Consider the following 13887-nt stretch of genomic DNA (forward strand, 5'->3'; position numbering starts at 1 on the left):
CTGCAACACGACGAGCTTGAGATAGCATTCGGCTCCCGGGACGAATCTTTAGTCCGATTTTATCTTTAGCTCGGCTCCCGGGACGAATCTTTAGTCCGATTTTATCTTTAGCTCGGCACATGTAGTAAAGAGCTACGCAAGCGATAGGTACAGCATCCCGGTGCCAAGGGACGAGGAGTAGGCCTAAAGCTAGGGATGAATCCTGAGGCTAAATGTTTGAGTTCGGCTGTTGTCCGTGACAAAGTTCGGACTAGTGAGACGGCAGTTTGTTGACGGAGACGAAAGCCTCACTTGTCTAGGCAGCGGCGGTGTTTTATTCTTCCCTGCACAAAGCTTACCTAGTCGACAGGCCTTAAGAGCAACCATTCTATCAATTCCTGGAAAACCACCAGCCGTTACAGACCACACTTGTCCAAGACAGTTAGATCCCGGATGCACAATACAACTGGGCTCTTTGGATAGAGTTTAAGAGACCTAGCCCTGTATGGTTAGCAAGAGGCTCTGAATTGCGTAGTGGTTAGTGCGATCTGTGACCCCTTCCGATGTTTTGAAATCTACCCTAAGATCTTCGTTATCTGTGCCTGAAAGCTGCGTATGTACCTAGCAATGTATTGTATACTTTCCATGACTATAGTACAACTTGTCCACTCTGCTATTGGTTAAATCTGTCCCCACGTTCGAAGGACTTGGCTTAACGGGTGCTAAACAGTGCTTATCTTCCGATGTGAAGCAGTACGGAGTCTTAGACCCCATCCTTCAATGAACATTGTCTTAGTTCTATGACATTGAGTGTATTTCTTAGATATTCTAGAAGGTTCTTCCGCTTTGACAAGTGGTTTTCTAATCTAAGTCATCAATGGTGTTCACACCATGGGAAATAGTGTCAAGCGGTATGCATGTCACCGTCGAGGCTGTCACATTTAAAGAAAGAATGTGGCGCTCTTGTTTATCAAAGTTTAATCACAGCTAATGGCGATCTTGCATACAATCACTGTCAGAAGGCTGGCACGACTTGTAGGTGCCGTAAGCCTGGCAAGTCCCATCGCACTAGCAAATTTACGACAGGGGAAGCACAATTGAGATCATCATTCGTAGTATAACCTGAGGAAGCCGCGATATTACCAGGCTGGAGGCTAAGCGATCTCTTGCCACTAGGCGTTTCAAAATGCCGACTACTACCTTCCTAGACTAGGTTCTGGAAGATAAAATATCCACTATCAGAACTCAGACTGTTTATGTAGAAAACCCGTGGATATGCGAGCAATACGGAAGAGGCCACAACCATGATATCAGGGACGTAAGTTTTACTGCCGTGCTGTGCGCTCTACAGCCCACAGATCTTTCCAGTTGGTGCAAAGTTTCTCTTGGGCTTCGACGGCATACTTCATCACTAATTCAGATTAATTTCCCCTTGTCGGCATAATTTTGCCAGTAGAACACAGTCTTAGACTTGTTTGTATGTATGAGTGCAAGAAACCAGCCAATCAATAAGACCTGGATGTCAGAATAACCACGTGGTCTGGGAACAGAGACATGTGAAGGATACTTTGTAGACCAAAGACATCACCGTTTCAGTGAACAAGGTTCAACACCCATGAACCCTGCCCCTGTCTCTTCCGTTGTCACAATCCGCATCTCGGCTAGGAACATCCGATGTCTCATTCATCAAGGGACCTGTCAAGTCTGAATTTGACAATCAACTAGATACGCTTTAGCCACTCACGAATGAATAGCTAAAATCAACAACTCATGAATCAAGATGTGCGATTTGGATTCGTCACGCAAAGCTTCGTAAAATTTCGCGACAAATGATAGCTGCAACGAAACGAAATTTACCTCACCAGCCTGTTACGACTGACTCGTTCCCTGCAGGCCCCATACGCCTTGGCAACAAAAGGACTCGATTCCAACGCGTCATTGATTGCAGCAGAAGCCTACCCTACATAGTACTGTTTGCCCAAAACAATGACTCTCCACAGTTGTCGCAACCCCCAATTGCTTAGCTTATCACTCCTCAAACAGGAAGGATCACAATTTACCGGCACGATAATCATCCACGGTAACTCGGCATGATAAGTCGGCACATTTGTTTATTACATACATACGAGAGGCGTACCCGCAGAACCGTTGAACCGAGTATAAGATATGAACCGAACATCAAGCTCTGTGTGTGGCATGGGTAGCCAAGCGCGGATAGAATATAATATTATCATCTGCCAGATGAGGCCGACTGAGAGAATTAAACCAGCGGCCGCAAATGCCTTGAAGGATCCAGATCGTTGTGGGAATTACGGGGCCAAAGCAACATTGACCATGCTGATCTCGCTTAAACATGGCGACGCGTAGAGAGAGGGAGATAAAGGTCCTATACTCTGTACGTCGAAGACGGTTGAGGCGCATAGTCTCATTAATTGAGCAATAAAACCAGGGCTGGATCCAATCAGCGACAAGGTCTCGGATATGATATGGGGTATATTGTGAGCCTTTCTAAAAACAGCATGGATCTACTCTAACTCGTCATTATTTACGGATACAAAGCTCAAAGTATAAAGCAATTTTATGGAGATAGCGACTTTCGCAAACGTAGCCTTTTATCAGCAACTAGTTACACCGATCCCTCGTCAACACTTGTGTATCCGTCTGTAGTGGTCCCGCATGTTATCCACGCGGCTGAAGACCCTTAGACATTGTTGTCCTTCCTGGTCGTGCCAAGGGCACCGCACTGTTGGTTTGTGTTTGGACTCATGGCGAGCACGGTCCTTCCGGGTCGCGAAGCCTTTGGTGCCCACTTCCTGTAAGTCTTGAGTTGATTGAGAACACTCTGGGTAGCGACAGAAGAAGCGCTTGAAATGTTGACGATAATGCCGCCGAAAGTCTCGTCCGCTTTCGAATATTGTGGTTGACTTGCAGCTGGGAAACGGACATTTGCTTGGCCGTGTGAAGCTGGGGAGGGCGATAAGCTGGCTGGGCACTGCGTCCAACAAACCCGAGGATGTGGTGATATAATGCTCGACGGCTGGGTTCACGAAGTCAACCTCGAAGCAAAAAGGTGGTTCTTCAGGGAACAATGTCTTGGTTGAATCCACCGTTGGTAGACAGTATGTGGGGAAGTTGTCGAAATCATAGTTTTCTGATAGAAGATCCATCTCGAAAGTTGGTGATTCATAGTCGTTTAGATCTGGCACTGAGACTGGGCCTGGGATTGGGAGTGAGACAAAGTCCTTGGCATGATCGGGAGACGCAACACGATCAAAGAGGGGCAAGGCGCTCCAAGATTCGTAGTGAGATTCGGACTCCATGTAAATCATATTGAAGAGATAATCAGAAAACACTTTCAATGTATTGGGGAGTAGAAGAATGGCCTGATGAGATGGTCGTTGAAAGTTTCTTATTCAGAGGAAGTTTTATCAAGAGTGAAAGCTTCTAACAGCCTCAAAATATTGTCCGAGAAGTACCGACAATTACAGTTTACTACTGCGGTTCAAAAGGTAGTGTTATCCGAGACGCGTCGGTATATATTTACAGTTTGCTGCGGCAGTTAAAGGTTTAGTATGCGGACCACTGATGCTAGTTAGTGACATGCAGATACTGAAAAGAGTAGTTGCGAGCTGTTAGGATTCCAAAGGAAGCGTTCTACAACGTTCAATGATAATCCTTTAAGTATGTGGCCAGTGTAACCACAGGGAACAGCCTTGGCTGTTTGCATAATAGCTGAGGCTGTACTCGGTACTTCGTACAAGACCATGTATGTACATAGATTATCCATGCATGGGTCAGGGCGGAAAATATATTTTGAGACAAAAACCTGGTCTACCTCAAAAGCTTAATAAGGCTTCCGTGCATTAGAATCGTACCACCCTGTACGTATGTCTGCAAGTGATCGACGGCAACTAAGCCGCGGGAGAAAGGGTTCGGATCCGCAATCGTAGGCAACTCGATTGGCCCTAGAAATTGCAATGGTAGTTATGTGCCCCGTTTCAAAAGTCACCCGGTTGTATCGGCATATCTCTTTGCGCATTCTATTGCTTTTGTCAGGCCAGCCAGGCCTTTCAAACCCCATGTTTTCATTGTTGAGTTGATTGGTGTATTTCCGACTTTGTAAGTAAAGGGACATTCTGACAAAGCTTATCTGGCGTAGCGGTTCTGAGGACGGCATCAGAGTTGTGAAGCTCTTACGGCCGCAACGGATGCAAAGCATCATCGAGATGTACGAGACTAGGTACCTAATGCTTCATTTTTCGTCACCGGATTGAAGATAGAGTCCGTGAAGCGGGGGTGAAAGATCAAAGCAACCAACTATCCGTGGCTTGTATTCAAGAACAGCACTATATAGTACTCCTCATCACCACAGGTTTCCTCAACTTCTATCATCACAAACATTAGTTTCACTTAGAAGTCTATTCAAGACTTCAACTTGGAAAGATGATTGACCTTGACAAAATCAAGACGTCAGTCGACATTCCCATCAGCCATGTTGCTGGAATTGTCGCAGCGTCGACCGTCATCTACTTCCTATCTTCTTGTTTCTACAACCTTTACTTGCATCCACTGAGAAAGATCCCGGGACCAAAGCTGGCTGCTATTGGACCCTACCTTGAGTTTTACCACGAAGTTATCCGGGATGGTCAATATCTTTGGGAGATCGCCAAGATGCACGATAAATATGGTAAGATATGCACAGATGCACCTTGTGGGATAAAATAACTGACTATCTTATTCTCAAGGCCCCATCGTCCGGGTCAACGCTCATGAAGTTCACATCAGGGATTCATCCTATTACTCTACCATTTATACTGCCGGTGCTAGAAAGACCAACAAGGATCCAGCGACTGTTGGTGCCTTTGACGTTCCGACTGCCACTGCGGCTACCGTTGATCATGACCAACATCGTGCTCGCCGAGGCTACCTGAACCCTTATTTCTCGAAGAGAACAATCACCAATCTCGAGCCTTTCATCCATGAGCGTGTTACCAAGCTTTTGTCTCGATTTCAGGAACATCTGGACAACAACCAGATCCTCAGTCTCGATGGTGCCTTTTGCGCTCTGACGGCCGATGTCATTACTTCTCGGTTCTATGGCAAACATTACAACTATCTCGATCTTCCCGACTTTCATTTCGTGGTTCGCGACGGTTTCTTGGGTCTTACCAAGGTGTACCATCTTGCACGCTTTCTCCCTTTCCTGGTCACCATTCTGAAGCGCCTTCCTTACTCTTGTCTCCGCATGATCGCACCGTCCGTGTCCGATCTTCTCCAGATGCGAAACGAGATCCAGGATCGCGGTGCTGGGGAGTTCCTATCCAACAAGACTACCGAGGCCAAGTCATCTATCCTTTTCGGTGCACTCGCTGATACCCATATCCCTCTCGCTGAACGCACTGTTGAGCGAATGCTCGATGAAGGTACCGTTATCCTGTTTGCAGGTACTGAGACTACCTCCAGGACACTGGCTATTACCCTTTTCTATCTCTTGACTCACCCAGAGTGTCTGAAGAAACTTCGAGAGGAGCTGAGCAATCTGCCAAAGGTTGAAGATGACAAGTTTACATTGGCTACTCTCGAGAATCTCCCATACTTGAATGGTGTCGTTCACGAGGGATTCCGTCTCGCTTTCGGTCCAATCTCTCGCTCGGGACGTGTCGCTACTCAGGAGAACTTGAAGTACAAGGATCATATCATCCCCGCTGGAGTAAGTGATTTACTTATCGCTTTATGTCTATGTATTAACAATCATCACAGACTCCCATTTCTCAATCCACTTACTTCATGCACACCGACCCCAAAATCTTCCCTGAGCCCTCCAAGTTCAGGCCTGAACGATGGATCGAAGCCGCAGAGAAACAGATTCCACTCAAGAAGTATATCACCAACTTTTCTCAGGGATCAAGACAGTGCATCGGTTACACGTAAGTTAATTTCCCTTACCATCTATTTGGACTCGCCGAATGAGGAGAATCACTACTAACATTTTGACAGAATGGCCTTTTCTGAGATGTATCTTGCTCTTTCTCGCATTGCTCGGGGGTACGAAGTTGAGCTTTATGACACCACTAAGGCCGACATTGACATGACTCACGCTCGCATTGTTGGCTATCCCAAGGCAATTCCAGGCAAGACCGAGCATGTCGGTGAAATTCGAGTCAAGGTTCTCAAAGCTTTGTAAACTACAATCGGGGCTGTCTTACTGTCTTGCTGGATATCTCACTGCATCAACGGTTGTTCTCTTCATCCAGTTTATTTCGGTATGCGAGGATGAAAGTTCATAATAGTAGCATTAAATATGAAATCAATTGTACTTTATCTAAAATTGCATTGATCTTGATACATCTCATCCGACCATGTCTTCTTATTGAGCGTGAAAGAGAATACCGTGCACTTGTGTCCATTCCGTGTCAATTGTATTTCGGGCGTCACAAACACTCTTGTCACGGTAACGATGGATTCCTGAGTTGAATTCAAAATGCCCATCACACCAATCAACTACAAGTTCTGTTCATCTTATGGTTTCAATTGACCAATTACTCATTCCATCTTCCATACTCGGGGATATATGTTTCTCGCTCACACTTTCTCAGGCTTTTTTGTATTGACAACGAATCCAGCGTGGAGAGCATTGTGCAGACAACCTGATACAACATGAGGCTAGTCGATGGCTTATTGATGAGTTACTGATCGAGATGTGTGTATCAACCTTAAGCTTGAGAAGTATAGGTATATTGAGACGGCATGTTCTTTATCCAAAGACATAAGTAAAATATAAAGAATTTATTTGAGAGAAGAAATCCAGTTATAGCTTATCCGAGACCCAACATAAGGTCATATAGGTCACCGTTTGGGAGCTATCATGCTTCAATGGTGGAAAGAGAAATCTTGATCAAATTTGCAAATGAATCTTATTGCACTATAGTCACTGCTCCATCTATAGCTCGCATTCAACATCACCAGACATAATGTACAGCTAAATAAATATCTGCCCAGGTAACACTGTTCCTCGAGCGACAAGTAGTTTCATGTACCATCCAAATACAACCGCTTATAGTTTGAAAGCCAGCATGAATTCGACAATACTCTGCAAATACTTCTGTACCTCAGCTTCGGTATAGTTTGCATCATTATAGATGATGTTGAGGGTGGAAGCATCCCTCCAACTGTCCAGTCGGATTGCCCTATTTCCTTGTTAGTTTTCTCTTTGTTGTACCTTTACTTGACTTACAGATAAGGCAAAGACTGATTGACAACAAAGTCTACGCTCTCAACCGACATGACGTTCTCGCCAGTTGAATTTCGCTTGATTTCACGCGCAATGAAGCGTTCGTTAATGCCGTCGCTGATGAACAACTGTTGAACGACTGTTAGCATTTCATAACTATAGGGTCAAAAGTTAGGAATACATACTGGGTTCGCTTCCCCTTCGAACGGAACTGGTTTACTGCGGCGGTTATATGTCAGTGAATGGTGAATTCAACGTGAGATAACTGGTTCCACTTACGCGTGCAGATACCTCGCCTCGAAGTTATGAACTCTAAGGCCAAGGGCTTGCAGGAATGGGCTCTCAAGCCATTGGCTGTAAGATTTCTTGATGTCCCTGCAAGCACTTTCCAGAGCTCTGACTTGCAGCTCTTTCTCATCATTGTGGCTGACTGCAATAGACTTCAAGTTCTCAACCCGAACAACGGCAGCAGTCTGGCACATAGCGTAATAGTTTTTGGCTATTTCCTCACGCAACCACCTGCGGCCATCTACTGACGTTGGTGATATGAAGAACTCATCGTCTGAAAGATCAGTAGGCTTGAGATGATCCAACAGAGCAAGGATAATTGCGGCTTGAGTCAGATGACTGATAGTGAATCCAGGGCCAAGCCGAGACTTGATGGCTTTGATAATGGCAATGGAATCTTCAGCACTGAGTTTGTGAATGACACAGCGAGGCAAAGCGAGTCCTGGTTGAAATTTCAGACCTCGGCTTTTCTGTCGTGAGAAGGTTAGTGTGAATTGGCAGACAGAAAGCCAGATATTCAACTCACGTAATTGGCTACAAGAGTACTTGTATACTCTGTGCACTTGTCATCGAACTCGCTCCCGAGAGTATTTACGTCCAGTTTCAGAGAGTCGACGACTTCGGGGCTGAGGTTCTTGATCTCTTGGCCCCATTGAATCTTTTGCGTTTCAAAGCCGGCACTGCAGTCGACATAATTGCCCACGAGACGAAAGAGGTCTCCGATAAATTTTCGACAACCGATTCCGTCCCAGAACAAATGATTGCTGTGGAACAGAATGTCAACGGCCGCGCCTTGAGGAATTGGTGTAGAGTCTGAAGGGACATCTGAAAGCAGGAAGAGCTCAATCGGCTTGGACGGTGTGTTATCGTTGGCCGCCGCTCTTCCCTCCTCCATTTCGCTCCAAAGATCGAGAGCACTCTTTGCGGTGGGCCGTACATGAACGCAGTCCTTAGCCCAAGCACGAGCAGATTCGTTGCTCTCTGGTGATTCGTAGGTGATGATGGCTGGTACTTCATTGTCCCAGGATACCGTGCAAGCACATTCAGGGTGCTCGAAACGTGCGTCCAACAAAGCCAGCTCAAACATGTCTTTGAGATTCCGCAACGTCAGAGATATTGAGGCTGGTGCAACATTTCGAAGAGACGTAGCTATGTAGAGGTCGTACAAAGCTCTTCTGTTCATGTCTTCCAGCCCCACAATCGCTTCAGCGCCCACAGACCGGCGTTGGACCTGGCGACCATCAGATCCAATCGGCTGCCATCTGTATAGCTCTGGTACCAAGGGCGGTAAGGCGGAGGAAGAAGAGTCGCTCATTTTGGTGGTTTTCGAATAGAACAAGTTGTTTTCTTTTCTTTTCTTTTCTTTTTTTGGTATAAACAACAAAGTAGGTTGGGGATTCTATCTGAATAGACAGAAAAAGATACTTCAAAGGTAGTTAAGATATTAAATACAGGCTTTGTTTAGGTCGCAAATCGAGTCAACGTTGCTAGAATCCTTGACTCTCGAACGCTGGAATGTACGGATACACTTACAGGGGATTGAGGCACTGGCAGCCTAGGTTAGCTTACAATGCGGGCAGTGTCAGGCCTTACACAGCCCCCACTGACACGCCTTAACTTCTCTCTTTAGAGCCACTGACGCGTTCCAAAAAATTCGATTGTTAGCCTCCATAGGTGGCCTAACAAAATATCCTTGCACCTGTTACCTACCTCTCTACAAATGGATGTGTCCAAGTTTCTAGCCTAAAGCTCGATTAAGTGACACACGTTTCTACTATTCAATACTTTACAGACTTGAAATTTAAGTAATCAAGCATAAAGGGCAATATGGATTGTCAATGCAGACTATAGTCCTTTGAATTGCGCATAACCGTGATGCATTGTGAGAAGCCAGGCGTGTATCTCAGGAGTATCAAGAGGTCTATTAGGAAAATAAACACAGCATGACGTTTGTGACCAAACCGATATATAACACATAGAGGATCGAGGAAATGACTACACTCAAAGCCGGAAATGCATCTTTCACACGCTAGAATAGTCATTGTTTTAGTTCGATCGCATCTAATATCAAGCAGGCCTTATGGAGACAAATGATCGTTCGCATTACTTGAGATATCTATGTAGAGTATTTCTTCTTAGATGCAAATTCAGGCTCGCTCTACCCCCCGGCAAGATGGTTACACCTCAATGCCAACTGCAAACCTCAAGATCAAGCCACTGGCAAGCAGCACTTTCAGGGCTGTGCCCATACCAATTGTGTCCACAACGCTGAACGGCACCATCCATGTATCATCTGGCGGTAGCCGACTGTTGTGGTATAGATACCAAGACGATGTCATGATGAACCAAAATGATACCCAGATGTAGCCTACAAGCTTGTGCCACACAGGGACTCCGTCACCTCCATCTAGCTTCTTTGCACCGGTGATGCGGCGGCATAGAGCTTGGACCGTGTCCTCGATAATGATGCCGACAATGAAGGAGCCGAAGAAAGCTAATGCAGGTAGCATTGGCTTTGGCTTTGTAGGCGGCCCCCAACAAAACGTATCAATAGCCATGTGAACAACAGCTGATCCTACGAAGACGACTGAGATGTTCAAGTAGCGCTCGACTACAGATGGCCGTGGAAGCCGCAGAAAGTCTCGACATATAAAATTACTGATTGATGTGAGAGCCCAGCGACAGTACTGGTGCCAGAATGTGCTAGTCATATGTCAGAAGGAGTGGATTGCGATGGGAGTATTGAAACTTACCTCCAAAAGCCTCGAATAGTGTATGCATCCCAAATGCTACCAAACAGCGGCGGCCATTCTTGAGGTGACGTAAAGCCAAAGAGGACCGAGACAAGCGATAAGAGACGGTACGGTAAATCGATGGATACTCTACCGGGTATCACCCATGCAATGATCCCAACGAAACAACGGCCCACCCATTGCTCAGTAGTGGCGTCAAGATACATATATTCTGTTCCTGGACCAAAAAGCCTCTCTGTGTCCCCCTTTGGCGTGCTCAGCGATGAGGTGTAAATGATATCTAGAAGAAGACATTGCCATGCAAGGATAAGTGCCTGACGAAATACGAACCGGGTGGCAGTTGGTTCACGTCTTTTTTCATGCTGGTAAAACTGGGGGAAGCCGGAAAGATGCTTTGCTTGCCATGGCGTTCCAATACCTCGCACGTTGAATATGAGACAAACAACTCGGTAAACCTTGTACACCGCATTATCGGAGGCTCGGAATATATTTTTCTTTGCCAAATCATTGGCATCCAGCCTTGCAAGAACCAAGAAGTTGCAACATTGTAGTATAAACAATGCTGTAAGCGCCAGAGTCAAGCTGCGATGACCAGAACTGCCGCTAAGTTGACGTGACTCGCGAAATAGTTGTTTCCCTACTGTAAGGACAATAGCAGGGGAGGAATACCGCACCAGGGAAGCAGGTCCAGTTTTGGGGGTTGAAATGATGATCAGCGCGGCATAGGTGCAAACAGCAAGTAAAGTTGAAAGGTAATGTAAAATGTCGAAAGTGGGAAAGCCTTCCAACTTCAATGAGATATCCATTGTAGCGTCGCTGATGCTAGAGGCGGTCCTATCTCTATTGGTGTTTTGGGCTCAAGCTGTTATGAAGGCCATGAAAATGAACCTCTTGATATACAAAGACAACAGGTCCTGGCAAGAGAAAAGGAAGAGCAAAACCAAGACATAGTAATAGGCTTTACTTTCTCAGGCCTCGCTGGTGGGCCTAGTTCAAAGTTAGATCTCAAAACCAACCAGTTATAGTGTACATACAGGAGGGCCTGATAAAAGTGCCAGGGCCTGACAAGGGGGTCAGCGTTCCAACTGTTCAAACGTGGAACTCTGACTGCACTTATAGGCTAGAGCCCAGAACTCAAAGCGAAATTTCTGTTGTCTGTCTATTAGACAAAGTCAGCTTTATTCTACGTAATATAGTACTGTACAAGTCTACCTGAAGGTCTTCAGCCCTTTCTCATTAAACTCATTTCTAGTTCCAAGACTTAGCGACGATTAGGAGCCCCCTGTATGTATTAAGTAGATGTAATCCATGGCTCACAATGACTCATCTTACTCCAGTTGATTGGCGATGGGCGGGCGTACGTGCCCGGATCTTCAGGCCCTGGCTTACCCATAACAACCCCAGAGTTTAAATAGAATGCATTGCTAAATAAGATAATCCGTCACATTTCTCACTTCGACCCATTGACAGCTCAAGTCATCCATTTATTTCTTCAGTATGGCTCTCAACCGTTTAGTGTTTTCTCTGAGCTTGTGGCTCGGCTTTGTTGGCGCCACTCAAGCTGCGTTGTCAGAACCAGTTCCGCCTAGCGAGGATCCATGGTATACTGCACCGCCTGGATTTGAGAACGCCGAGCCTGGAACAGTTTTGAGAGTACGACCTGCCCCTGGAAACTTGACCAGCATCACCACCAATAGCTCTGCTTCCTACAACATCCTCTATCGCACAACCGACAGTCATTTCAAGCCTACATGGGCCGTCACCACTCTTTTAGTCCCCGAGTTGGGTCACGATAGTCTTGCGCAGCAAAAGTACCAGCAAAGCGCCCTCCTGTCATTCCACGTTCCCTATGACTCTGCCGATGTCGATGCCAGCCCTAGTTACACCATGTACAGCGCGAGCAATGATTCCTCTGCTTCCTATATGGCTGCTCTAGGTTCGGGTCTCTTCGTCTCTGTTCCAGATTATGAGGGTCCCTTGGCTTCTTTTACGGCTGGTATCATGTCTGGACATGCCATTTTGGACTCGATTCGAGCTGTTATGTCAGTTGGTCTGGGCCTGAACGTCACTAATTCGCCCCGTGTGGCCCTTTGGGGCTATTCTGGTGGTGCATTTGCCACCGAATGGGCATCAGAACTTGCAGTACAGTATGCACCCGATCTGACAGCAGGACCCGTTGTTGGTGCCGCGATGGGAGCTCCATTGGCCAATATCAGTACCTTCATGCACTCTGTCAACGGCCAAGCTACGGCCGGCCTGATACCAAACACCTTGTTAGGTCTTACGAGCCAATATCCTGATGTCCGCAAGTACCTTGTATCCAAACTCAATGATGATAGCCATTACAACAAGACTGGCTTTCTAGCTGCTGAGGGCTTTACTATTACCGAATCTGGCGCGGCCTTCGCTGACCACGATATCAACAAGTACTTCCAGAATGGTACTGACATTCTCAACGACCCGAAGATCCTAGCTCTTATCAATCAGGAAGGTATCATGGGATATCACGGCGTTCCCCAATGGCCGCTGTTCATCTACCAAGCTATCCCCGATGAGGTCACATCCATATCAGGTACCGATGCTGTAGTCAAGAGATATTGTGGCGTGGGAGCAAACATTCTCTACGAAAGAAACACTGTCGGCTCGCACTTCGAGGAAACCACCAACAGTAATGGGGCGGCTGTTCAGTGGCTTGAGGACGTCTTCTCCAGTCAGCATGACACCAACAGATCACCAGGTTGTGTTATCAAGGACGTGACGAGAAACGGCACCTCAAGTGACCTGAAGAGGCGCAAGGATGTTCAAAAGAGTGTACTTGACCTCTGGTCACCGGCCTGGTAATTCGTTTCTTGTATATATAGTCTAAACCTTTAGCCGTCTTGTAATACTCACAATTAAACTTTCCGTGATCTCTGGTATCTATGAAACTTGATCTATCCCCAGTGCTATAACATATGGAAGATTCAACTCGATATTTCGATCACCAGCCGGTGAGTAACAATTGTGAAGTGGTTTCAGTCATGATTTCTTCTAGCAGACAGTGAATAGCCGTAGTCCAACAACTTTCAAAAAGGCAGTTGTGATAGGCCCTTAGAAACTCCTCTATTTTTATCAGAACCCAAGGGGAATATAAAGCCATGTTTTTGGAATATGATATATACATGCTCAGAGAACGCGACTTTATCGTGACTTGCAGAGCCATTAAGCAGTCCATCCGAGTTACAGGACTTGGTAAATGTTTAAACAGCGTGCTCTTCAAGTATTGCTTACTTCTTGCTAACCAATAGCCCATATTCATCTTGCTTCATGCATACACACATTTCCGGTATCGGTAACACAACACAGGAACGATGCAATGTAATTACAGCCTTGAAATTCAGTTATTGAGAGAACCTTATTTTGAAATGATGAGTTTTAATCCCTATGGATATTTTATTGAATATTGGAGTTATTGAGAGGCTTGGACTTGCATTTGCTTGCATTTGCTAGTAGAATACAGAAATTAATAAGTAATTACAGCCTTGGCAAATGAGTTTTCGTCGTTATCCTATATCTATTGGATTATATTTACTATGACATCCTTCGCAGTGTGAAGTCTAAGCCAAAAGATCGAGCAGTTGAGTCTATTGTTTCTTC

General features: G+C 45.9%; 5 protein-coding genes across 5 annotated transcripts; 2 read left to right on the forward strand and 3 right to left on the reverse strand.

Moving 5' to 3' along the window:
- Window positions 1-2621: 2621 nt before the first annotated feature.
- FSST1_008128 (uncharacterized protein) lies at window positions 2622-3308 on the reverse strand (the record flags this gene model as incomplete). The annotated part of the gene is made up of 1 exon (XM_083224979.1): window positions 2622-3308. The coding sequence occupies one exon, from the start codon at window positions 3306-3308 to the stop codon at window positions 2622-2624; it is 687 nt and encodes a 228-aa protein (XP_083084089.1).
- Window positions 3309-4422: 1114 nt separating this feature from the next.
- On the forward strand, window positions 4423-6163 carry FSST1_008129 (cytochrome P450; the record flags this gene model as incomplete). Its single annotated transcript, XM_083224980.1, has 4 exons — window positions 4423-4666; window positions 4725-5689; window positions 5740-5906; window positions 5977-6163. The coding sequence occupies 4 exons, from the start codon at window positions 4423-4425 to the stop codon at window positions 6161-6163; spliced, it is 1563 nt and encodes a 520-aa protein (XP_083084090.1).
- An 870-nt stretch (window positions 6164-7033) lies between these two features.
- FSST1_008130 (uncharacterized protein) lies at window positions 7034-8813 on the reverse strand (the record flags this gene model as incomplete). Its single annotated transcript, XM_083224981.1, has 5 exons — window positions 7034-7166; window positions 7214-7338; window positions 7396-7429; window positions 7490-7968; window positions 8025-8813. The coding sequence occupies 5 exons, from the start codon at window positions 8811-8813 to the stop codon at window positions 7034-7036; spliced, it is 1560 nt and encodes a 519-aa protein (XP_083084091.1).
- An 862-nt stretch (window positions 8814-9675) lies between these two features.
- FSST1_008131 (wax synthase family protein) lies at window positions 9676-11057 on the reverse strand (the record flags this gene model as incomplete). Its single annotated transcript, XM_083224982.1, has 2 exons — window positions 9676-10201; window positions 10252-11057. 2 exons carry the CDS (start codon window positions 11055-11057, stop codon window positions 9676-9678), a joined length of 1332 nt encoding a protein of 443 aa, XP_083084092.1.
- Window positions 11058-11748: 691 nt separating this feature from the next.
- FSST1_008132 (uncharacterized protein) lies at window positions 11749-13092 on the forward strand (the record flags this gene model as incomplete). The annotated part of the gene is made up of 1 exon (XM_083224983.1): window positions 11749-13092. The coding sequence occupies one exon, from the start codon at window positions 11749-11751 to the stop codon at window positions 13090-13092; it is 1344 nt and encodes a 447-aa protein (XP_083084093.1).
- Between the last annotated feature and the right edge of the window lie 795 nt (window positions 13093-13887).

The sequence above is a fragment of the Fusarium sambucinum genome, chromosome II (assembly GCF_050947815.1).
Source record: "Fusarium sambucinum isolate potato_lamoka chromosome II, whole genome shotgun sequence".
NCBI classification, from domain to species: domain Eukaryota; kingdom Fungi; phylum Ascomycota; class Sordariomycetes; order Hypocreales; family Nectriaceae; genus Fusarium; species Fusarium sambucinum.